At 37.9% G+C, this 27,024-nt stretch overlaps 1 protein-coding gene and 1 pseudogene across 2 annotated transcripts in view; both read right to left on the bottom strand.

Moving 5' to 3' along the window:
• ZDHHC15 (zinc finger DHHC-type palmitoyltransferase 15) overlaps positions 1–27,024 on the bottom strand; it is a 169,652-nt gene that overhangs the window by 61,711 nt on the left and 80,917 nt on the right. For both annotated transcript variants that reach the window (XM_057717992.1, XM_057717993.1), the window contains one exon: positions 8,963–9,083. In XM_057717992.1, coding sequence (XP_057573975.1) covers positions 8,963–9,083 — 121 coding nt within the window. The remainder of the gene's footprint in view (positions 1–8,962; positions 9,084–27,024) is intronic.
• LOC130841704 (chromobox protein homolog 3-like) lies at positions 22,986–23,534 on the bottom strand (annotated as a pseudogene).

Here is a 27,024-nt window from a genome sequence, read left to right as displayed (position 1 = left end):
TGAGGGCTGCCTTTTTGTCTTCTTTATGGTTTCTTTCGTTGTGCAAAAGCTTTTAAGTTTCACTAGGACCCAGTTGTTTATTTTTTATTTTATTTCCATTATTCTAGGAGGTGGGTCAAAAAGGATCTTGCTTTCATTGATGTCATAGAGTGTTCAGCCTAAGTTTTCCTCTAAGAGTTTTATAGCGTCTGGCCTTAGATTTAGCTCTTTAATCCATTTTGACTTTATTTTGGTGTGTGATGATAGGATGTGTTCTAATTTCATTCTTTTACATGTAGCTGTCCCATTTTCCCAGTACCATTTATTGAAGAGGCTGTCTTTTCTCCACTGTATATTCTTGCCTCCTTTGTCAAAGAAAAGGTGCCCATATGAGCAGGGGTTTATCTCTGGGCTCTCTATTCTGTTCCATTGATCTATTTTTCTGTTGTGCCAGTACCATACTGTCTTGATCACTGTAGCCTTGTAGTATAGTCTGGAGTCAGGGAGCCTGATTCCTCCAGCACCATCTTTCCTTCTCAAGATTGCTTTGGCTATTCGGGGTCTTTTGCGTTTCCATACCAATCGTAAGATTTCTTGTTATAGTTCTGTGAAAAAGTCATTGGTAATTTGATAGGGATTGCATTGAATCTGTAAATTGCTTTGGGTAGTACAGTCATTTTCACTATGTTGATTCTTCTAATGCAAGAACATGGTTATGTCCCTCCATCTGTTTGTATCATCTTTGATTTCTTTCATCAGTGTCTTATAGTTTTTGACATACAGCTCTTTTGCCTCCTTAGGCAGGTTTATTCCTAGGTATTTTATTCTTTTTCTTGCAGTGGTGAATGGGAGTGTTTCCTTAATTTCTCTTTCTGCTCTTTCATTGTTAGTGTATAGGAATGCTAGAGATTTCTGCGCATTAATTTTGTATCCTGCTACTCTACTAAATTCTTGGATTAGAGCCAGCAGTTTTCAGGAAGCTTTTTTAGGTTTTTCTATGTATAATATGTCATCTGCAAAGAGTGACAATTTTACTCCTTTTCAAATTTGGATTCCTTTTATTTCATTTTATTCTCTGACTGCTGTGGCTAAGACTTCCAAAATTATGTTGAGTAATAGTGGTGAAAGTGGGCACCCTTGTCTTGCTCCTGTCCTTAGAGGGAATGCTTTCAGTTTTTCACCATTTGGAATGAAACTGGCTGTTGGTTTGTCATATATGGCTTTTATTATGTTGGAGTAACTTCCATCTCTGCCCACTTTCTTGAGAGTTTTTATCATAAATTGATGTTGAATTTTGTCAAAGGTTTTCCTGCATCTATTAAGATGATCATATGGTTTTTATCCTTCCATTTGTTAATAGGATGTATCACATTGATTGATTTGTGTATACTGAAGAATCCTTGCATTCCAGGGATTAAACCCCACTTGATCATGGTGTATGATCTTTTTAATGTGCTGTTGGGTTCTGTTTGCTAGTATTTTGTTGAGGATTTTTGCATCTATATTCATCAGTGATACTGCCCTGTAATTTTCTTCTTTTTGTGGCATCTTTGTCTGGTTTTGGTATGAGGGGGATGCTGGTCTCATAGAATGAGTTTGGGAGTGTTCCTCCTTCGGCTATATTTTGGAAGAGTTTGAGAAGAGTAGGTGTTAGCTCTTCTCTAAATGTTTGATAGAATTCGCCTGTGAAGCCATTTGGCCCTGGGCTTTTGTTTGATGGGAGATTTTTAATCACAGTCTCAATTTCAGTGCTTGTGATTGGGCTGTCCATATTTTCTATTTCTTCCTGGTTCAGTCTTGGAAGATTGTACTTTTCTAAGAGTTTATCCATTTCTTCCAGGTTATCCAATTGAATGGCATGTAGTTGCTTGCAGTAATCTCATGATCTTTTGTATTTCTGTGGAGTCAGTTGTTACTTCTCCTTTTTCATTTCTAATTCTGTTGATTTGCGTCTTCTCCCTTTTTTTCCTGATGAGTCTGGTTAACAGTTTATCAACTTTATCTTCTCAGAGAACCAGCTTTTAGTTTCATTTATCTTTGCTATTGTTTCTTTTATTTCTCTTTCATTTCTGATCTGATCTTTATGACTTCTTTCCTTCTTTACACTTTGGAGTTTTTTTGTTCTTTCTCTAACTGTATTAGGTGTAAGGTTAGGTTGTTTATTAGAAATTTTTCTTGTTTCTGGAGGTAGGATTATATTGCTATAAAGTTCCCTCTTAGAAATACTTTTGCTGCATCCCTTTGGTTTTGGGTCATCAAGTTTTCATTGTCATTTCTTTCTAGGTATTTTTTGATTTCCTCTTTGATTTCTGCAATGACTTCTTGGTTGTTTAATAGCATATTGTTTAGCCTCCATGTGTTTTTAATTTTTACAGTTTTTTTTCCTGTAATTTATATGTAATATCATGCCATTGTATTTGGAGAAGATGCTTGATACAATTTCAGTTTTCTTGAATTTACCAAGGCTTGATTTGTGACCCAAGATGTGATCTATCCTGGAGAGTGTTCCATGTGCACTCGAGAAGAAAGTGTATTCTACAGTGTTTGGATAGAATATCCTATAGATATCAATTAAGTCAAAATGGTCTAATGCCTCATTTAAAGCTTCTGTTTCCTTATTTACTTTCCGTTTGGATGATCTGTCCATTGATGTAAGTGGGGTGTTAAAGTCTCCTATTATTATTGTTTTACTCTTGATATCCCCTTTAATGGCTGTTAGAATTTGCCTTATGTGTTGAGGTGCTCCTTTATTGGGTGCATAGATATTTACAATTGTTTTATCAACTTCCTGGATTGATCTCTTGATCATGATATAGTGTCCTTCCTTGTCTCTTGTAATAGTCTTTACTTTAAGGCCTAATTTGTCTGATATGAGTATTGCTACTCCACATTTTTTGACTTCCATTTGCATGGAATATCCTTTTCCATCGTGTTACTTTCAGTCTGTACATGTCCCTAGGTCTGAAGTATGTTTCTTGTAGACAGCATATATAAGGGTTTTGTTTTTGTATCCATTCAGGCAGTCTGTGTCTTTTGGTTGGAGCATTTAATCCATTTACATTTAAGGTAATTATTGACATGTATGTTCCTATTGCCATTTTCTTAATTGTTTTGGCAGTGTTTTTGTAGGTCTTTTCCTTCTCTTGTGTTTCTTGCCTAGAGAAGTTCCTTTAGCTATTGTGGTAATGCTGGCTTGCTGGTGCTAAATTCTCTTAACTTTTGCTTGTCTGTAAACCTTTTAGTTTTTCCATTGAATATGAATGAGATTCTTGCTGGGTAGAGTATTCTCGGCTATAGGTTTTTCTCTTTCAAGACTTTAAGTATATCTTGCCACTCCCTTCTGGCCTGCAGAGTTTCTGCAGAAAGCTCAGCTGCTATCCTTATGGGTTTTCCCTTATATGTTATTTGTTGCTTTTTCTCTTGCTGCTTTTAATACTTTTTCTTTGTGTTTAATTTTCATTAGTTTGATTACTATGTTATTCAGTGTGTTTCTCCTTGGTTTTATTCTGCATGGGACTCTCTGCACTTCTTGGACTTGATTGATTATTTCCTTTCCCATGTGGGGGAATTTTTCCACGATAACCTCTTCAAATATTTTCTTAGACCCTTTCTTTTTTTCTTCTTCTTCTGGGATGCCTATGATTCGAATATTGGTGCATTTAATGTTGTCACCAAGGTCTTTGAGACTGTCTTCCATTCTTTTTATTCTTTTTTCTATTTCCTGCTCTTGGCAGTTATTTCCCCCATTCTATCTTCCAACTCACTTACTCGTTCCTCTGCCTCAGTTATTTTGCTGTTTATACCATTTAGAGTATTTTTAATTTAAGTTATTGTGTTGTTCATTACTGTTTGTTTGCTCTTTAGTTCTCCAAGGTCCTTATTAAATGTTTCTCGTATTTTCTATACTTTGTTTTTGAGATTTTGGATCATCTTTACTTATCATTACTCTGAATTCTTTTTCAGGCAATTTGCCTATTTTCTCTTCATTTATTTGGTCTTCTGGGTTTTTATCTTGCTCCTTTGCCTGCAAGGTGTTTCTTTGTTTTCTCATTTTGTCAAATTTATAGTATTTGCTGTCTCCTTTCCCTATGCTGCCTAGTAGTATTTCCTCTTATCTCTGCTGTTTGGCTTGAGGTATGAAGCACTGGAGCTTGCTGGCCTTTGTATGGATTTTGAGCTTTTTGTTGAGAATGAGAACTCTGGGGGAGCACTCACTGATTAATATTCCAGAGGGTCAGGAGTTCTCTGTTGGTCCAATGTCTTGGACTCAGCTCTGCTGTCTCAGAGGTCCAGGTGTGACCCCTGGCCAGGGCACTGAGACCCTGGAAGCTGCATAGCATGGAGAAAAAGGAGGTAAAAGGAGAGCAAAGAAAAAAAGAGGAAGAAGGGGAAAGGACAGACCGATCCCCAAGTTGGTAAAAGCAACTCTAGTGTGTCAAAATCACATAAGGAGATGTGAACTCTTGCACTTGAAAAAAGAGAAGAGGAAAATAAACCAAAGAGAAGAGAGAAAGAGGGATCAAAGAAAAGAAAGAAGCGAGTACTCATACCAAGTATAAGCAAATCCACATGTAAGTATATACAGTAAAGATTAAACTAACAAATACCTAAAACCAGAAACAAGACAAACATAGCAAGAAGTCATCTGATACTTTTAGGTAGGGCTCTGCACCTGCTGTGGAGAGGACTGTGGAGAACTCAGATTGTGATCTGGTATTAGTTCTGTGTATTTGTCCCCACAGTCCCCAGTTGTCTACATTCTCTGTTGTAGAAACACTCATCTATTTAGGTGATCCACAGATGAAGGGTCTATCCAGCCTATTGTGGGTATTAAATCTGCTCCTCCTGTGGCTTTTTCCCTTTCTCTTCTTTGATCCTGCAGTCCTTGGGAATCAGTTTTGGTTTTGGTCCCTTTTTTGCGTATGGGTTGCTCCCAGGAGTCGGTTCCCTGTCCAGGCAAGAGGGGGTGAAAGAGGGTGACTGCAGCTCACTTGCAACTTCAGGTCACAGGGAGGGAGGGATATGGCAGCCTAATTGAAACCTGCGGGAGTGCTTGTAGCAGCAGATGTCAGCATGAGCCTGAGGTCTGCGGTGCATTTTCCCAGGGAATTTGGTCCTGAACATGGGACCCTTGGTGTTGGTGGGCTTCACCTGCTGCTGGGAGGGTGTGGCCAATGACTTGTCTTACACACAGGACCCTTGTCAGCAGTGGGTGGGCAGGCAGTGGGGCCTGGAAGCATGTGGCGGGGCAGGGGAGCAGAGTAGCAGGCAGGCCAGCAGGCAGTCAGTGGGGCCCAGAGGCGCGTGGCAGGGCAGGGGCGCAAGCCAGCAGGCAAGCTTTTCAATCCAGTAGCCACAGGTTGCACAGCTTCACAGCCTGTGAGTTCGTAGAGAGGGAAGTTCCTCCTAAGCACTCTGAAACAAAAGTCCCCTGCCTCTCTGTCTTGCCTAGGATTTTCCCCAAACTCCCCGCTAGCTTGCTGGAGCACCTGCCCCCCCACCTGTTCTCATGTAGCCAGCCCCTGCTCTCTCCCTGGTGTCTGCTCTCCAAAGCCCAAGCCTCGGTGCCCAGACCCTACCACTGCTGCGGGTGAGCAGATTAGCTTCTCTGGCTGGGGTGTGCTGACTGAATCCTCCATGCAGGGATCTCTCCACTCTGCCCTCCACACACCTGCCCTTGCTCTCTCTTCTGGGGGCTCCGAGGCTCCCCCTGTCCTTCCCCGCCAGTGAGGGGGCTCCCCAATGTGTGGGAGCCTTCCCCTCCTCACAGCTCCCTCCCAGAGGGGCCAGTCTCCTCAGGATTCTTTGTCTCTCTTTTTCCCTTCTTTCCTTTGTGCTACCCAATTATGTGGAAAGTCTCTTGCCTTTCTGGCAGTCTGAGGTCTCCTGCCAGCATTAGGAAGGTGTTCTGCAGGAGCCACTCCACAAATAGATGTATTTTTGATGTATTTGTGGGAAAGAAGGTGATCTCCACATCCTACTCCTCCACCATCTTTTTCAATGTCCCCGATTTGTTTAAATCTAAATCAGATCATACCACTCTCCACTAAAAACCTTCAATGTATTTCCAACATCCTTAGCATGGCAAGTTTCTTGTTTTTTTCTTTTTCTTCTCCTTTTTTTTTTTTTTTTTTGGTGGTGCTGCATGGCTTCCGGAATCTTAGTTCCCTGACCATGGATTGAACCTGGCCTCAGTAGTGAAAGCGCTGAGTCCTAACCACTGGACCACCAGGGAATTCCTGCAACTTACTTTTTCTTTTTCAAGTCTCAGATAAAATGATGTTGCCTCAGAGAAGGCTTCTCTATTACTATATATCATGGGGGCTACAAACAAATGCTTCAGGGTCCAGGGAACAGTGAATAATGAGTGAAGAACCTGAGAATTCATGCCCTGTTTAAAGAGGGTGGCTACTACTTGGCTCTAGCTAATTTTTGACATGGGGAAATGTAGATCAAGTGTTGCCAGTGTCTGAGTTTTTAAGAGAAGCCAGAAATGTGGATTTTCATGTGGAAATATTCTAATTGTTAAAAATTAGTAAAAAATGCAAAGTTTTAAAAGACACATTAGAGATCAGACAGAATATACCTCTTGGTCCAATTCATCCCATATACCTCTAGTTTGTAATCTCTCCTCTAATACACCATTCTGTTTACTACTGTTTGAAATTATATAGATAATTTCCTGTCTCCCTTTTACCATATTTCAGTATCCATGAAGACTTTTAAAAAACCATAACGATTATGATATTAATGCTCTAACAAAATAAACAGTAAATCTTTAATATCATCTAATACCCAGGCTATATTAAAACATCCCCAATTGTCATATGGGATTTTAATAAATATTTGTTGAATAAATAAATGATTGATGTCTAACAGTATACTTCCCAAAGTCTTGAAACATGATCTTCCTTATTAGAAACATTAGAATAACTTGTCAAAAAAGCCTTGGTTTTCAAATGTTAAAAGGTGGAGAATTGTTCAGCCAGTACTGTTCTAGTCATACAGATGAAAATTAACAATAAAGCTCCATAGTGAGTATTACTGAAGACAAATGAAGTCATATCTGCACAAATATGTGTACAAGAATGTTCATAGCAGATTTACTCATAATAGGAGAGCACTGGAAACAATCTAAATGAGCATCAACTGGTGAATCAATAAACAAACTATGATATTCATACAATGAAATACTACTCAGCAATAAAAGGAATGAAATACATAAGAATGAGAATGAGTCTCAAAAACATTATGCTGAATAAAAGAAGTCAGTTACAACAGTACATACTGTATGATTCCATTTATACAAAACTCTAGAGCAGGTACAACTAATCTATGGTGGAAAACTATCAGAATGGTGGTTGTCTGGTGGTGGTGGTGGTGGGATTGACTGGGAAGGAGCATGAGAGAACTTTCTGGGGAGTGGTAATGTTTACAGAGGTTTTGGTTACACAGGTGTGTACATTTGTCAAAACACTGAATGGTACACTTAAGATCTGTGCATGTTCTTGCACGTAAATTTTACCAAAAAAAGAATAATAAAATATTTTCGTGGATGTGTACTGATATCAGCTACTTACTTTGAAATGCATCAAAAAATAAGATGGCTTGCCATCATTAAAAAGTCTGCAAATAACAAAGGGTGTGGAGAAAAGGGAACCCTCCTACACTGTTGATGGGAATGAAAATTGGTGCAGCCACTATGGAAAATAGTACTGAGGTTCCTTGAGAAACTAAAAATAGAGTTACCATATGATCTAGCAATCCCACTCCTCAGCATATATCTGGAGAAAATCATACTTCAAAAAGATACATGCATCCCAATGTTCATTGCAGTACTATTTACAATAGCCAAGACATGGAAGCAATCTAAATGTCCATAAACAGATGAATGGATAAAGATGTGGTACATATATACAATGGAAAACTACTCAGCCATTAAGAAGAATGAAATAATGTCATTTATAGCAACATGAATGGACCTAGAGGGGATCATACTAAATGAAGTCAGACAGAGGAAGACAAATACCATATGGATATCACTTACATGTGGAATCTGAAATATGATACAAATGAATTTATTTACAAAACAGAAACAGACTAACAGACATAGAAAACAAATTTATGGTTACCAAAGGGGAAAGGAGGTTGCAGACAGATAAATTAGGGGTTTGGAATTAACAGATACAAACTACTATATATAAAATAAACAACAAAGTCCTACTGTATAGCACAGAGAACTATATTCAATATCCTGTAATAAAGCATAATGGAAAAGAATATGAAAAAGAATATATATATTTATATATGTTTAATTGAACCATTTTGTTGTACACCAGAATCTAACACAACATTGTACATCAACTATAACTTCAACAACAAAAAATAATATGGCTTGATGGATGATGGATAGAGGGATGGATTTGTGGACAGATAGATGATAAAGCAATATAGTAAATTTCTGGACTTCCCTGGTGGCTCAGTGGTTAAGAATCCACCTGCCAATGCAGGGGACACTTGTTCAATCCCTGGCCTGGGAAGATCCCACATGCCACAGAGCAACTAAGTCCATGTGCCACAACTACTGAGCCCACGTGCTGCAACTACTGAAGCTGGTGTGCCTAGAGCCCGTGCTCTGCAACAAGAAAAACCACCACAATAAGAAGCCTGCACACCACAATGAAGAGTAGCCCCCACTCGCTATAGCTAGAGAAAAAGCCCTCGTGCAGCAACAAAGATCCAATGTGCCAAAAAGAAAAAATGTTGGTGGTGACTCCAGTTGTGGGTATACAGATGTTTATAATACAATTATTCCATCTTGGATAAATGTTTGACATTTTTTATAATAACATGTTGAGAAAAAACTTCATAGTGATTTTCAGAAGAGAGTAGGGAAAAGTGGGCTAGACTGAGGATATTTATGACTCAGACTTTCTGAGATCCTTGTTGATCTGCCTATCTAAGTGACTTTGGATGAACTGACCTCCACTCCCAGTTCTTGTGTAAACTGGTAGCTTCTTGGCCATATCGACAAGCATCTGCTTCTGGACCTCAGGTCTCTCTTCATTTTCATAGCGCTCCTTGTCTGTATAGGACAAGTGGAACTGGAAGAAGTGAGAGGCAAGACTTTACTTTCCAAGATTCACAGAAAAGATTAAAAACAACAACAATAACTATTTGGATGAAAATATTTGTTATCCACCTTTGAAGCTCAGGTACCATATTGGCTTATAACTTTCTCTGGATAATTATCTCATTCATCTTATTTGGCTTTTATCTCAACATCCATAACTCTATGTGGTAGGTACTATTGTTTTATAACTAAAGAAAATAAAACTTAGATTAAGTACCTTGTCTATGGTTATACTCACTCAACTAGTAAAAGCAGCAAAACTAAGCCCCAAACCCAGTTCACTTGACTCCAAGACTTACGCCATTTCCATTCCATTACACCATAATATGATGTTGCATGTTGATATATGATACCCTGCAGATGATAAACTATGCTTGTTATTAAGTTGTATTTTTCATAGGTGACATTCTTGGAGAAGCTGGATGAGACTACTTGTAACATTATTTGTACATTCTATAACAATTTTTCAAATGAATAGAATTTTGGATAGTCTCACTATTTCAGAAATTTTTAGTCTGGTATGGAACTTGTTGCCATGTCTATGCTACACTTTGCTAATCTTGCAAAAAAAAAAGCCAATGATTTTCCAAAGTAATACAAACCTGTAAGTTTTCTTCTGTTTGGGCCAAAAGGCAGGCAGAGGTGAAAAAGAGAAAGGTCTGTGATCAGATTTTCTGGGTTTAAACTTCACCTCTGCCATTTAATAGTTCAAAAATCACTTTGGAAAATCAGACACTTTCAACCTAAGTCTCTTTGTCTGTAAAATAGAGAAAATAATATTTACGTCACAAGATTGGTGTAAGAGGAAAGCGGGGGGTGGGGGGAGGGTGTTGGGATGGGATGAATTGGGAGATTGGGATTGCCATATATATATTACTAAGAAAAAAATATCAAATTGTACACTTTAAATATATGCAGTTTATTGTATGTCAATTATATCTCAATAAAAGTTCTTAAAATAAAGATTGGTGTAAGACTGCTGGATAATAACAAGTAATTAACAGTCTCTTTTACAAGTCCAATTTCTTAAATTATTTAGATATATTTGATATTACCAATCTTTAAAATTTTAACTATTCTAGACAGTGTGTAGTGGTATGTTATTGTGATTTTAATTTGCACTCCTTTGATTACTAATGACATTCATCACCTTTTCATGAGTTTATTGGCCATTTGGGTATCTTCCTGTGAAATGTCTATTCAAGCCTTTTGTCCATTATAAAATAATTGGGTCATATGTCCTTTTTAAAAATTATTAATTTGTACTGTAATGATTTGAGGAGTGACATATATTTTGAATACCAGTCCTTTATTGAATATTTTCTACCAGTCTGTGGCTTTCCCCTTCACTTCCTTTATAGTGCATTTTGAAGAACAAAAGATCTTGGTGGGAATGTAAATTTATGCAACCACTTTGGAAAACTGTTTGGGATTATATATGTAAGCTAAATATATGCCAGACCTATGACTCAGCAATTCCATTCCAATTATATACCAAAGAGAAATGAGTGTGTGTGTGTGTATGTATGTGTGTGTGTGTATGCCAAAAGACAGGTACAAGATTGTTCATAGCAGCTTATTCATAATAGAAAAAATATGGTACCAAGTGTCCTTTAATTGGTGAATGGATAGATCAACTGTGATAAAAGAGAATAACTAATAGTAAAAGGCAATGAACAACTGAAACATGCATCAACATGAATGAATCTGGAAAATATTACAAAGAGTAAAAGTCTTACACAAAACAGTACATACTATGATTCTTTTGTTGTGTGTGAGGTTCAAAAATAGGCAAAATTAATCTATGGTGATAGAAAGATTAGTGGTTACTTGTCTGTGAGGAAGCTGATTGGGAAAGGGTGTGAAGGACATTCCTGAGGTGTTGGAAATGTTCAAAATTTTAACCAGGATGGTGATCATATGGGTGTAAATAAAGTTAAAAATTTATGAAATCATACTCTTTACAGCTTAGTTCTTGGACCAGAGTATGTATTTATAAATCAGTAAAATAGCAAAACAAATAAATTAATAAAATATTTAAGATAATTTAAATGTATCTGACTTTACAGAATGGATATGTATAAAATCAAACAGTCTATTTTAAGACCTATACCTGTGGTGCATTTTTATGGTACCATGTCATTCTAAAGTAGAGTGACTGCCTGCAGGTATGTGGAAACGTATAGGGGAATTTTTGGCTATTACAATAAATATGGTGCACTACAGGCATATTTTTAAAGCTCTTTATTGGAATATAATTGCTTTACACTGTTATGCGAATTTTTGAGATACACCAAGGTGAATTAGCTGTATTTATACATCTATCTCCATATCCACACCTTCCTGTGACTCCCTCCCACCCTCCATATCCTGGTTCTCTGTCATCACCCATCGAGTTTATCTCCCTATGTTATGCAGGAACTTCCCATGAGCTATCTAGTTTACATTTGGTAGTGTACACATGTCAATGCTCCTCTCTCATGTCATCCCAGCTTCCTCTTTACCCCCTGCCCCATGCTGTGTCTTCAAGTCCATTCTCTACATCTGCATCTTTATTCTTGCCCTGTCACTGGGTTCATCAGTACCATTTTTATTTTTGGATTCCATATATATGAGTAAGCACAAGGTATTTGTTTTTCTTTTTCTGCCCTACTTCACTCTGTATGACAGACTCTAGGTCTATCTACCTCATTATATATAAATCAATTTCTTTCTTTTTTATGGCTGAGTAACATTCCATTGTGTATATGTGCAACATATTCTTTATTCATGCATCTGTTGATGGGCATTTAGGTTGCTTCCACGTCCTGGCTACTGGAAACAGTGCTGCAATGAACATTATGGAACATGTTTCTTTTTGGATTATGGTTTTCTCAGAGCATATGCCCAGTACTGGGATTGCTGGGACATATAAAGTTACATTTTTAGATTTCTAAGGAACCTCCAAACTGTTTTCCACAGTGGCTGTACCAACTTACATTCCCACCAACAGTGCAGGAAGGTTCCCTTTTCTCCACACCTGCTCCAGCATTTATTGTTTCTAGCTTTTTGATGATGACTATTCTGACTGGTGTGAGGTGATACCTCATTGTGGCTTTGAACTGCATTTCTCTAATGATTAGTGATGTTTAACATCTTTTCATGTGTTTGTTAGCCATCTGCATGTCTTCTTTGGAGAAATGTCTATTTAGGTCTTCCGCCTATTTGTGGATTGGGTTATTTGGTTTTTTGGTATTAAGCTGCATGAGCTGCTTGTATATTTTGGAGATTAATCCCTTGTCCATTGCTTTGTTGGCAAATATTATCTCCCATTCTGAGGGTTGTCGCCTTGTTTACGGTTTGTTTTGCTGTGCAAAAGTTTTAAGTTTCATTAGTTCCCATTTATTTTTTTATTTCCATTATTCTAGACTGTGGGTCAAAAAGGATCTTGCTTTGATTTATGTCATAGAGTGTTCTGCCTATGTTTCACTCTAAGAGTTTTAAAGTGTCTGGTGTTACATTTAGGTCTTTAATCCACTTTGAGCTTATTTTTGTGTATGGTGTTAGGAAGTGTTCTATTTCATTCTTTTATATGTAGCTGTCCAATTTTCCAAGACCCAGTTATTAAACAGGCTGTCTTTTTTCCATTGTATATTCTGGCCTCCTTGGTCAAAGACAAGGTGCCCATATGTGTGTGGATTTATCTCTGGGCTCTCTACTCTGTTCCATTGATCTATATTTGTGTTTTGGGGCTAGTACCATGCTGTCTTGATCACTGTAACCTTGTAGTATAGCCTGAAGTCAGGAAGCCTGATTCCTCCAGCTCTGTCTATCCTTCTCAAGATTGCTTTGGCTATTCAGGGCCTTTTGCATTTCCATACAAATCGTAAAACTTCTTCTAGTTCTGAGAAAATTGCATTGGTAATTGCATAGGGATTGCATTGAATCTGTAAATTACTTTGGGTAGGATAGTTATTCTCTCAATGTTGATTCTTCCAATAGAAGAACATGGTATGTCCCTCCATCTGTTTATATCATCTTTGATTTCTTTCATCAGTGTCTTATAGTTTTCTGCATACAGGGCTTTTGCCTCCTTAGGCAGGTTATTCCTAGGTATTTTATTCTTTTTGTTGCAATGGTGAATGGGAGTGTTTCCTTAATTTCTCTTTCTGTTTTCTTGTTGTTAGTGTATAGGAATTCAAGAGATTTCTGTTCATTAATTTTGTATCCTGCTACTTTACTATATTCATTGATTAGTGCTAGCAGTTTTATGATAGAATCTTTAGGATTTTCTATGTATAATATGTCAACTGCAAAGAGTGACAATTTTACTTCTTCTTTTACAATTTGGATTACTTTTATTTCATTTTCTTCTCTGACTGCTGTGGGTAAAACTTCCAAAACTATGGGGAATAATAGCGGTGAGATGGGCACCCTTGTCTTGTTCCTGTTCTTAGAGGGAATGCTTTCAGTTTTTCACCATTTAGTATGATGTTGGCTGTTGGTTCCTCATATATGGCTTTTATCACGTTGAGGTTACTTCCTTCTATGCCCACTTCCTGGAGAGTTTTTATCATAAATGGATGTTGCACTTTGTTAAAAGCTTCTTCTGCATCTATTGACATGATCATATGGTTTTTATCCTTCAATTTGTTGATATGATGTATCAAGTTGATTGATTTGCGTATATTGAAGAATCCTTGCATTCCAGGGATAAACCCCACTTGATCATGGTGTATCATCTTTTTAATGCACTGCTGGATTTTGTTTGCTAGTATTTTGTTAAGGATTTTCCCATCTATATCCATCAGTGATATTGGCCCGTAATTTTCTTTATTTGTGACATCCTTTACTGGTTTTGGTATCAGGGTGATGATGGCCTCGTAGAATGAGTTTGGGAGTGTTCCTCCTTTTGCTGTATTTTGGAAGAGTGTGAGAAGGGTAGGTGTTAGCTCTTCTCTAAATGTTTGATAGAATTCGCCTGTGAAGCCATCCAGCCCTGCACTTTTGTTTGTTGGGAGATTTTTAATCACGGTCTCATTTTCAGTGTTTGTGATTAGTCTGTCCATATTTTCTGTTTCTTCCTGGTTCAGTCTTGGAAGATTATACTTTTCTAAGAATTTATCCATTTCTTCCAGGCTATCCAATTTATTGGCATATAGTTGCTTGTAGTAGTCTCATGATCTTTTGTATTTCTGCAGTGCTGCTTGTTACTTCTTTTTCATTTCTAATTTCGTTGATTTGCATCTTCTCCCTATTTTTCCTTATCATTCTAGTTAATGGTTTATCAGTTTTATTTATCTTCTCAAAGAACCAGCTTTTAGTTTTACTTATCTTTGCTCTTGTTTCTATTTCTTTTTCATTTATTTCTGATCTGATCTTTATGATTTCTTTCCTTCTTATATCTTTGGTGTTTTTTCTTCTTCTATCTCTAATTGTTATAAGTGTAAGTTTAGGTTGTTTATTCGAGATGATTCTTGTTTCTTGAGGTAGGATTGTATTGCTATAAAGTTCCCTCCTAGAACTGCTTTTGCTGCATCGCACAGGTTTTGGGTCATTGTGTTTTCAATGTCCTTTGTTTCCATGTATTTTTTGATTTCCTCTTTGATTTCTGCAGTGACTTCTTGGTTGTTTCGTAGCATATTGCTTAGCCTGCATGTGTTTGTATTTTTTACAGTTTTTTTTTCCTGTAATTGATATCTAGTCTCATAGCATTTTGGTCAGAGAAGATGCTTTATACGATTTCAATTTTCTTGAATTTACTGAGGCTTGATGTGTGACCCAAGATGTGATCTATCCTGGAGGATGTTCCACGTGTACTTGAGAAGAAAGTTTATTCTGTAGTCTTTGGATAGAATATGCTATAAATATCAATTAAGTCAAGGTAGTCTAATGTCTCATTTAGAGCTCGTGTTTCCTTATTTATTTTCTGTTTGGATGATCTGTCCATTGGTGAAAGTGGAGTGTTAAAGTCTCCTACTATTATTGTGCTACTGTCAACTTCCTCTTTTATGTCTGTTAGCATTTTCCTTATGTATTGAAGTGCACCTATGTTGGGCGCATAGATATTTACAATTGTTGTATCTTCTTCTTGGATTGATCCCTTGATCATTATGTAGTTTCCTTGTTTGTGTCTTGTAATAGTCTTTACTTTAAGGTCTACTTTGTCTCATATGAGTATTGCTACTCCAGCTTTCTTTTGACTTTCAATTGGATGGATTATCTTACTCCATCCCTTTACTTTCAGTCTGTATGTGTCCCTAGGTCTGAAGTGGGTTTCGTGTAGACAGCATATATTAGGGTCTTGTTTTTGTATCCATTCAGCCAGTCTGTGTCTTTTGGTTGGAGCATTTAATCCATTTACATTTAATGTCATTATTGACATGTATGTTCCTATGACCATTTTCTTAATTGTTTTGGCTGTGTATTTCTAGGTCTTTTTCTTGTCTTGTGTTACTGCCTAGAGGAGTTACTTTAGCAGTTGCTGTAAGGCTGGTTTAATGGTGCTGAATTCTCTTAACCTTTTCTTTTCAGTAAAGCTTTTGATTTCTCCATTAAATCTGAATGAGATTCTTGCTAGGTAGAGTATTCTTTGCTGTAGGTTTTTCTCTTTCAGGACTTTCAGTATATCCTGCCACTCCCTTTTGGCCTGCAGAGTTTCTGCAAGAGATCAGCTGTTATCCCTATGGGTTTTCCCTTAATATGTTATTTGTTGCTTTTCTCTTGCTGCTTTAAATATTTTTTTCTTTGTGTTTAATTTTTGTTACTTTGATTAATATGTCCCTTGGTGTGTTTCTCCCTGGGATTATTCTGTATGGGACTCTCTGCACTTCTTCGATTTGGTTTACTATTTCCTTTTCCCACGTGGGGGACGTTTTCCACCATAATCTCCTCAAATATTTCCTCAGACCCTTTCTTTTTCTCTTCTTCTTCTGGGACATTTGTTATTCAAATGTTGGTAAAATTAATATTATCCCCGAGGTCTCTCAGACTGTCTTCCACTCTTTTTATTCTTTTTTCTTTTTCCTGCTCTGTGGCAGTTATTTCCCCCTATTTTCCAACTCACTTACTCATTTTTCTGCCTCATTTATTGTGCTGTTTATACCATCTAGAGTATTTTTCATTTCAGTTATTGTGTTGTTTATTACTGTTTGTTTGCTCTTTAGTTCTTCTAAGTCCTTATTAAATGTTTCTTGTATTTTCTATATTTTGTTTTCGAGTTTTTGGATCATCATTACTATCATTACTCTGAATTCTTTTTCAAGCAATTTTCCAATTTCTTCATTTATTTGGTTTTGTGAATTTTTATTTTGCTCCATTGCCTGCAAGTTCTTTCTTTGTTCTCTCATTTTATCTAATTTATTGTATCTGATGTCTTCTTTTCCTATGCTGCCTAGTAGAAATTCCTCTTATGTGTGTTCTGTTTGGCTTGAGGTGTCAAGCTCTGGAGCTTGCTGGCCTTTGGTTTGATTCTGAGCTTGGTGTTGAGAATGATAACTCTGGGAAAGCACTTGCTGATTAATATTCCATGGGATCAGGAGTTCTCTGGTAGTCCAATGTGTTGGACTCTGCTCTGCTGTCTTAGAGCTCCAGTTCTGACCCTCGGCTGGGGCACCAACACCCTGTAAGCTGCACAGCATGGAGAAAAAGGAGGTAGAAGGAGAGCAAGGAAAAAAAGGAAGAAAAAAGGGAAGAAATGGAAAGGAAAGATAGACCCCCAAGACTGGTGGTAAAAGCAACTGTGGTCATTCAAAATCACACAAGGAGATGTGCACCCTTGCACTTGCAGAAAGAGACGAGGGAAAGAAACCAATGAGCAAAGAAAATGAGAGAGCAAAGAAAGTAGAGAGTACTCATACCAAATATAAGCAAATCCACATACAAATATATACAGTAAAAATTTAACTAACAAATACCTAAAACTGGAAACAAGATAATCATACCAAAAAGTGCTCCAATACTTCTAGGTATGGCTCTGCCCTTGCTGTGGATAGGACTGTGGAGAGCTCAGAATGTTATCTGGTATTATTGCTGTGTGTATTTGTCCCCACAGCCCCCAGTTGTCCCCTATGTCTGCAGTCTGTATTGTAGAAACACTTATTTAGGTGCAGTTTCTTTCAAGCCTATTGTGGGCATAAATGTGCTCCACCTGTGGATATTTCTCTTTCTCTTCTTTGGTCTTGCAGACCTTGGGGATCAATTTTGAGTTTGGTCCCTACTTTGCACGTGGGTTGCTCTCAGGGGTCGGGTCCCTGCCCAGGCAAGAGGGGGTGAAAGAGGGTGATTGGGGCTCACTTGCAACTTCAGATCAGGGGTAGGGAGGGAAACGGCAGTCTAACTAAAATCTGCGGGATTGCTTGCAACAGCAGAGGTCAGTGTGAGCCTGAGGTGTGCTGTGTGTTCTCCCAGTGAAGTTGCTTCTGATCCCGGGACATTGTTGGTGGGCTTCCTCTGCTGCCAGGAGGGTGTGGCCAATAACCTGCCTTACACACAGGACCCTTGGCGGCTGTGGATGGGCGGGCCTTGGGCCGGTGGCTTGGTGGCGGGGGTGGGGTGGCAGGCAGGTGAGGGGGTGTTTGGCGGGACCCAGCGGCATGCGGGGTGGGCAGGGGTGTGGGGCAGTTGGCTTTTCGATCCAGCAGACCCCAGGCCAGTGGCGCGGTGGCAGGGGCAGGGGAGCAGGGCGGGCAGGCAGGTGGGTGGGTGTTTGGCAGGACCCAGTGGTGCGCAGGGTGGGCGGGGGCATGGGACAGAGGGCTTTTTGATCCAGCATCTGTGAGTCGCACTGCTTCGCAGCCTGTGAGTTTGCAGAGAGGGAATTTCCTCCCAAACACTCTGAAACAAAAGTCCCATGCCTCTCCATCTGGCCCAGGATTTTCCCCAAGCTTCCTATCTTGTTGGCACACCTGCCCCCCAGGCTTTTCTCATGCAGCCAGCCCTGGCTCTCTCCCTGGGGTCTGTTCTCTGAAGCCCAAGCCTCGGCGCCCAGCCCCTATCACTGCTGCGGGTGAGCAGATTAGTTTCTCTGGCTGGGGAGTGCTGCCTGACTCCTCCCTGTGGGGATCTCTCTGCTCTGCCCTCGGTAGACCTACCATTGCTTTCTCTCCTGGGGACTCCAAGGCTCTCCTTCCCCACCAGTGAGGGGGCTCCCCCTTGTGTGGGAGCCTTCCCCCCTCACAGCTCCCTCCCAGAGGGGCCAGTCTCCTCAGGATTCTCTGTCTCTCTTTTTCCCTTCTTTCCTTTGTGCTACCTGATTACATGGAATTTCTCTTGCCTTTCTGGCGGTCTGAGGTCTCCTGCTGGCATTCAGGAGATGTTCTCCAGGAGCCACTCCCCAAGTGGTTGTACTTTTGATGTATTTGTGTGGAGGAAGGTGATCGCCACGTCCTACTCTTCCTCCATCTTTCTCCAGTCCAGGACTATCCATTTTAATACATAAAAATAAGTAAAACAATACTTCTTTTCTCCTTCATTACAGGACCGTAAAAGAAAATGCCAACAAACAACAATTTTAAAGACCTGCAGTTCCACTTTTGCTGAGGATGTCGAAAGAGAAAAGAGTGCTCCCACATATGGAGGAGCAAATGATTTGAGTTTCAGTTCTGATTCTTGCTTGGTCTTCACCTCTCCCAAATCAGCCTCTCCAGCGAGGGAGGGCAGAGAGAATGGGCGTCCGGTTGCACTCACATTCTGCAGCTGCTGCTCCCACTGTCTGCCCACTATATGCACTTAATGGGTGGAGGCCCATGGAGCCAAGGATTCTGTGATGAACTGTATAGACACACACAACTAAGACTTTTCAAAGTCTATAGATCAATAGTATAAAATGGTAACAATGTAAACTTAATATAAAAACAACTGGTTATTTTGTTTTCTTAGAAGAAAAATTATACTAACTGGAAAGTATAAAGTTTTATTTCTTAATTTATTTTTTATCTTTTTATCGAAGTATAGTTGATTTAAAAGTATAAAGTTTTAAACTACTCTTATTAATGTTGATAACTGAAAGTAGCACCTTGGGGCAGCCCTTTAAGTTTCAGGATGTTCTTGGGAATGTAGCTTTCTTGTGGTATACTGCCCAAGCTTGAAAGTCAGAGCAGTGCTATTACTGCTTGTATGTGATGAAACCTTGTGGTTATACAAGTAGACTTTTGTTTGGAATGAGATGTCATGCCTGGATGCCGTATTTCTGGAACTAACCAAGCATTTTTGAGGATTAGAATGCAGTGAGCCAGTAAATGCATTTTGGTTGGGACAACTGGTGATAGACTGGGATACATTTGGTACTAGAGAAATTAATATCATGGCTATCAAATAGGCCCAAAAGATTCACCTTTTCTTTTTTTTTAAGCTCTTTATTGGAATATAATTGCTTTACACTGCTGTGCCAGTTTCTGCTGTACAACAAAGTGAATCAGCTGTATTTATACATATATCCCCATATCCCTTCCCTCCCATGACTCCTTCCCACCCTCCCTATCCCAGCCCTCTAAATCATCACCCATCATCAAGTTGAACTCCCTGTGTAGATTCACCTTTTCTTTTTACCAATTAAAAATGATTAACATGTGGTCTTAAATGTTAGACACTTGCAGAGATTATCTAAATCCTGTCATCTCACCTAGTTTAGGCCAACAAAACTCCTAACCACTCAATACTTTTACTGGTCTACAAATTTTATAAATAGTGTAACATGGACAAGTACTTTATTCCTCTAATATTCACATAACAAAATTTCATTTTAAAATGTACATTTTATAGTGTACAAGTCAGTGGCATTTAGGACATTAACAGTGTTTTGCAACCATCACTGCTATCTAGTTCCAGAATATTTTCATCACTCCAAAAGGAAACCCTCTATATATTAAGTGGTCATTCCCTATTCCCTCCATTCCCATGCCCTGGCAACCACTAATCTACCTTCTGTCTCATTGAATTTTTCTTTCTGCATATTTCAAATTAATGGAATCAACAATATGTGGCCTTTTGTGTCTGCTGTATTTCAATTAGCATAATGTTTTCAAGGTTCATCCATGTATAATGTATCAGTAATGTATTGCCTTTTATGGCTTAATAACATTCCATTGTATGGACATACCACACTTGGTTTATCCATTCATCTGTTGATGGACATTTGGCTCCTTCCCATCTTTGGTTACAGTAAATAGTGATCTGTGAACAACTGTGTATAACTATCTGTTTGAAAACACCTGTTCTCCTGAGTATATACTTAGGAGTAGAATTGCTGGGTCACATGGTAATTCTATGTTTAACCTTATGAGGAAATGCAAAACTGTTTTCCACACCAGCCACATCATTTACATTCCCAATAGCAATGTATGAGGATTCAGAGTTTTCCATATTTACATTAACAATTATTTTACATTTTTCTTGTCTTTTTTTCTTCCTTCCTTCCTTTTTTCCTTTCTTTCTCTCTTTCTAATTTCTCTTTGTTTTTTTTTTAAACTTTTAATTTTTTTTTTTTTTACAATAAACTGCATATATTTAGAGTGTACAATTTGGTATCCCAGTCTCCCAATTTGTTCCCCCCCCAACCCTCCCCGCTTTCCCCACTTGGTGACCATATGTTTGTTCTCTACATCTGTGTCTCTGTTTCTGCCTTGCAAACCAGTTGATTTGTACCATTTTTCTATAGTCCACATATACGTGTTAATATACAATATTTGTTTTTCTCTTTCTGACTCACTTCACTCTGTATGACAGTCTCTAGGTCCATCCATGTCTCTACAAATGTCCCAGCTTCATTGCTTTTTACAGGTGAATAATATTCCATTCTATCTATGTACCACATCTTCTTTATCCACTCATGTGTTGGTGGACATTTAGGTTGCTTCCATGTCATGGCTATTGTAAATAGTGCTGCAGTGAACATTGGAGTGCATGTGTCTTTTTGAATTATGGTGTTTTCTGGGTATATGCCCAGTAGTGGGATTGCTGGATCATATTGTAGTTCTATTTTTAGTTTTGCAAGGAACCTCCATACAGTTTTCCATAGTGGCTGTAATAATTTACATTCCCACCAGCAATGCAAGAGCATCCCTTTTTCTCCACACCCTCTCCAGCATTTACTGTTTGTAGATTTTCTGATGATGCCCATTCTAACCGGTATGAGATGATACCTCAGTGAACTTTCGATTTGCATTTCTCTAATAATTAGTGATGGTGAGCAGTTTTTCATGTGCCTCTTGGCCATTCGTATGTCTTCTTTGGAGAAATGCCTATTTAGGTCTTCTGCCCATTTTCTGATTGGGTTGTTTATTTTTTTGATATTGAGCTGGATGAACTGTTTATATATTTTGGAGATTAATCCTTTGTCTGTTGATTCATTTGCAAATATTTTTTCCCATTCTGAGGGTTGTCTTTTTGTCTTGCTTATAGTTTCCTTTGCTGTGCAGAAGCTTTGAAGTTTCATTAGGTCCCACTTATTTATTTTTGTTTTTATTTCCATTATTCTAGAGGGTGGATCAAAAAAAGATCTTGCTGTTATTTAGGTCGAAGAGTGTTCTTCCTATGTTTTCCTCTAGGAGTTTTATAGTGTCTGGCCTTACACTTAGGTCTTTTATCCACTTTGAGTTTATTTTTGCATATGGTGTTAGGAAGTGTTCTAATTCCATTCTTTTACATGTAGTTGTCCAGGTTTCCCAGCACCACTTATTTTTTTTTGAATATAAAACTATTTATTGAACACTGTTCACCAGTATTTACAATGAAGTAAACAATATACAGTTGAATAACATTCTGATTACTACAAAGTTATTGTTTTTCCTGGCTTCTGCTGAACCAGTAACCCCAAATACTGAGAAGACTGAGCGTACAAGTAAGAAATGGGTTGGGGTAAAGTTTGAGAAAAACATGCAGATCAAGTTTAGATTAGAAAAGTTTGTTTACTCATTTATTCCTGCAGATCCTATATTGCCAACGTCTCTAACCATCTGATTAGGTTTCCATGAACAAGTCTGAGACGTTACATGTATCACAGCCTTTCAGTAAATATAGCACAGGGATTTCAACTTCTTGTAAAAGAATGATTCACCAAAAGGAACCTTTAAATGTCCGGTTAACTAAGTCTTGCTTGGCTAATTAAAACATACCAGATATTTGCTAGTTTTTTCATTTGGGTGGGGAGGTTGTTGATAGTGATAAAATTTTCCTTTTAGGGGTTTTGCATATAAAAGTACATTTATATGACTGTAGATATGGATGCAGATTCTGATAGGACTGCTTTAAAAAATTATCCAATTTAAATTGTTTACATTAATTTGTCTACTTAATTACAAAATTATTTAATTTGAAAGGTTAAGACAAATTTTTCATTTTAAGTTGAAGTGATTTCTTATACTGCTCAAAATCCCAGAAACATGGGCTTATTCATGATTGTGAAAAGCTGTTTTTGTTTTGGTAAATGTATTTAAACAACAACAAAAAACCCCAAACCATTTACATATATATTTTATGTATACACATTCAAAAAACCCAGAATGGTCCTTAGGCATATATGAGTTAAATGCAAATTCTAAATTCTGATTGAGTAATTACTATGGAGACTTCCCCCAACATTTAGAAAAGCTGTTCTCTAATGCGGAGGAAATAACATACCGTGGTATCAAATGCTCTTTTCTGCTAAAGGAAGCAACTACAGAAAGCTTTTATTTGTTCAAAGTAACCAGTGCTACAGATGCAAAAAAAAAAACGAAAACCCAACAATTTCCCCAATACTACTTCAAAAGAACATATCAAACTTGATTTTCATTAGAATGTAGTTATTTCTTCACACTAATAAAACAAAAAACCAAGACACAGATTTTATGTGTGTGTATATATATATATATATATATATATATATATATATATATATATAAAGCAATGCAAACAATTATTGAGCTTCAACTTCTGGACAAGAATGCCAAGTTAGTCTCTCTTCATAAAAAGCAATCACAATTTGAGGACACTTCATATTTGCCTCCTTTGCCAGCACCAAGTGTGCCTCATCTGAATCTTTCCATTTCATGAGAAACATCAATTCTCCACTGCTGTCTGTGGCACCAATTATTCGTTCTGGATCAAGACCTCTGGCAAAACCTCTTGGTTTATCAGCAGCATCTCTTTTCTTCTCTGATTTGCTATCATCAGATTCACTGTCAGATAAAGATTTTCTTTTTGTTCCATCTTTTTCTTTACCAGCTTTTTGAGAATTAAGAAATGCTTCAATTAACTCTTGTCTGCATCTGTAAATCCCTTCCACTTCAGGAAATACTCCACCTTCCCATTCACTACACGTCGGTCCAGTACTTTTTCTACTACAAATTCTTCAGGTTCTGCCTCTTCAACTTTTTTACTCTTCCCATTCTGTTTCCTTCCCATTTTTTGCAATGTAGTTTTATTGGAGGCCATTTTTTATTGCAGACTTGAAGAGCTATTACTCACTGCTTCTGAGCTGCTCCGGGTCCCAGGTCTGCGGCATCTCTGGCCCTGCGTGCCTCAAGCTACAGCCACATCTGAGGGGGAGGGGCCCAGCACCACTTACTGAAGAGGCTGCCTTTTCTCCATTGTATATCCTTGGCTCATTTGTCATAGATTAGTTGACCATAGTTTACCTCTGGGCTTTCTATCCTGTTCCATTGATCTATATTTCTGATTTTGTGCCAGTACCATACTGTCTTGATCACTGTAGCCTTGTAGTATAGCCTGAAGTCAGGAAGCCTGATTCCACCAAATCCATCTTTCCTTCTCAGGATTGCCTTGGCTATTCGGGGTCTTTTGCTTTTCCATACAAATCGTAAAATTTCTTGTTCTAGTTCTGTTAAAAATGCCATTGGTAATTTGATCGGGATTGCATTGAATCTGTAAATTGCTTTCGGTAATATAGTCATTTTCACAATGTTGATTCTTCCAATCCAAGAACATGGTATGTCCCTCCAAATGTTTGTGTCGTCTTTGATTTCTTTCATTAGTGTCTTATAGTTTTCTGAGTACAGGTCTTTTACCTCCTTGGTTAGGTTTATTCCTAGGTATTTTATTCTTTTTGTTGCAATGGTGAATGGGATTGTTTCCTTAATTTCTCTTTCTGATCTTTCATTGTTGGTGTATAGAAATGCAAGAGATTTCTGTGTGTTAATTCTGTATCCTGCAACTTTACCAAATTCATTGATTAGCTTGCATAGTTTTCTGCTGGCATCTTTAGGATTTTCTATGTATAGTATCATGTCATCTGCAAACAGTGATAGTTTTACTTCTTTTCCAATTTGGATTCTTTTTATTTCTTTTTCTTCTCTGATTGCTGTGGCAAGGACTTCCAAAACTATGTCGAATAGGAGTGGTGAGAGTGGATATCCTTGTCTTGTTCCTGATCTTAGAGGGAATGCTTGCAGTGTTTCACCATTGAGAATGATGTTTGCTGTGGTTTGTCATATATGGCCTTTATTATGTTGAGGTAGGTTCCCTCTATGCCCGCCTTCTAGAGAGTTTTTCTCATAAATGGGTGTTGAATTTTGTCAAAAGCTTTTTCTGCATCTATTGAGATGATCATGTGGTTTTTATCCTTCAGTTTGTTAATATGGTGTATCCCATTGATTGATTTGCATATATTGAAGAATCCTTGCATTCCAGGGATAAATCCCACTTGATCATGGTGTATGATCCTTTTAATGTGTTGTTGGATTCTGTTGGCTAGTATTTTGTTGAGGATTTTTGCATCTAAATTCATCAGTGATATTGGTCTGTAGTTTTTTTTCTGTAGTATCTTTGGTTTTGGTATCAGGGTGATGGTGGCTTCATAAAATGAGTTTGGGATTGTTCCTTCCTCTGCAAATTTTTGGAAGAGTTTGAGAAAGATGGGTGTTAGCTCTTCTCTAAATGTTTGATAAAATTCACCTGTGGATCCATCCGGTCCTGGACTTTTGTTTGTTGGGAGATATTTAATCACAGTTTCAATTTCATTACTTGTGATTGGTCTGCTCATATTTTCTGTGTCTTCCTGATTCTGTCTTGGAAGGTTATACTTTGCTAAGAATCTGTTCATTTCATCCAGGTTTTCCATTTTATTGGCATATAGTTGCTTGTAGTAGTCTCTTATGGTGCTTTCTATTTCTGCAGTGTCCATTGTAACTTATCCTGTTTCATTTCTAATTTTATTGATTTGAGTCCTCTCCCTCTTTTTCTTGATGAGTCTTGTTAGAGGTTTAACAATTTTATTTATCTTCTCAAAGAACCAGCTTTTAGTTTTATTGATTTTTGCTATTGTTTTGTTTGTTTCAATTTCATTTATTTCTGCTCTGATCTTTATGATTTCTCTCCGTCTACTAACTTGGGGTTTTGTTTGCTCTTCTTTCTCTAGTTTCTTCAGGTGTAAGGTTAGATTGTTTATTTGGGATTTTTGTTGTTTCCTGAGGTAGGATTGTATTGCTATAAACTTCCCTCTTACACCTGCTTTTACTGAATCCCATAGGTTTTGGAACATTGTGTTTTCATTGTCATTTTTCTCTAGGTATTTTCTGATTTCCTCTTTGATTTCTTCAGTGATCTGTTGGTTATTTAGTAGCATATTGTTTAGCCTCCATGTGTTTGTGCTTTTTACAGTTTTGTTCCTGGAATTGATTTCTAATCTCATAGCGCTGTGGTCAGAAAAGATGCTTGATATGATTTCAATTTTCTTGAATTTACCAAGGCTTGATTTATGACTGAAAATGTGGTCTATCCTGGAGAATGTTCCATGTGCACTTGAGAAGAATGTGTAATCTGCTGTTTTTGGATGTAATGTCCTATAGATATCTATTAAAGCAAGCTGATTTATTGTGTCATTTAAAGCTTGTGTTTCCTTATTAATTTTCTGTCTGGATGATCTGTCCATTGGTGTAAGTGGGGTGTTAAAGTCCCCCACTATGATTGTGTTACTGTTGATTTCCTCTTTCATAGTTGTTAGCATTTGTCTTATGTATGGAGGTGCTCCTATATTGGGTGCATATGTATTTATAATTGTTATCTCTTCCTCTTGGATTGATCTCTCCATCTTTATGAAATGTCCTTTCATGTCTCTTGTAACATTTTTTATTTTAAAGTCTATTTTATCTGATATGAGTATCGCTACTCCAGCTTTCTTTTGATTTCCATTTGCATGGAATATCTTTTTCCATCCCCTCACTTTCAGTCTGTATGTGTCCCTAGGTCTGAAGTGGGTCTCTTGTAGACAGCACATGTATGGGTCTTGTTTTTGTATCCATTCAGCCAGTCTGTATCTTTTGGTTGGTGCATTTAGTCCATTTACATTCAAGGCAATTATCAATATGTATGTTCCTATTACCATTTTCTTAACTGTTTTGTTTTTGTTTCTGTAGGGCCTTTTCTTCTCTTACGTTTCCCACTTAGAGAGGTTACTTTAGCATTTGTTGTAAGGCTGGCTTGGTGGTGCTGAATTCTCTTAGCTGTTGCTTGTCTGGAAAGCTTTTGATTTCCCTGTTGAATCTGAATGAGATCCTTGCTGGGTAGAGCATTCTTGGTTGTAGGTTCTTCCCTTTCAACTCTTTGAATATAATGTGCCACTCTCTTCTGGCTTGCAGAGTTTCTGCTGAGAAATCAGCTGTTCACCTTATGGGAGTTCCCTTGTATGTTATTTGTCATTTTTCCCTTGTTGCTTTTAATAACTTTTCTCTGTCTTCATTTTTTGTCAATTTGACTACTATATGTCTTGGCGTGTTTCTCCTTGGGTTTATCCTGCCTGGGACTCTCTGCACTTCCTGGACTTGGGTAGCTATTTCCTTTCCCATGTTAGGGTAGTTTTCAACTAGAATCTCTTCCAGTATTTTCTCGGGTCCTTTCTCTCTCTCTTCTCCTTCTGGGACCCCTATAATGCGAATCTTGGTGTGTTTAACATTGTCCCAGATGTCTCTTAGGCTGTCTTCAATTCTTTTCATTCTTAT

This window comes from Hippopotamus amphibius, chromosome X, assembly GCF_030028045.1.
Source record: "Hippopotamus amphibius kiboko isolate mHipAmp2 chromosome X, mHipAmp2.hap2, whole genome shotgun sequence".
In the NCBI taxonomy this organism is placed as follows: Eukaryota; Metazoa; Chordata; class Mammalia; order Artiodactyla; family Hippopotamidae; genus Hippopotamus; species Hippopotamus amphibius.
The sequence above is the reverse complement of the archived record's forward strand: the minus strand, read 5'-3'. Positions and strand labels throughout refer to the sequence as shown.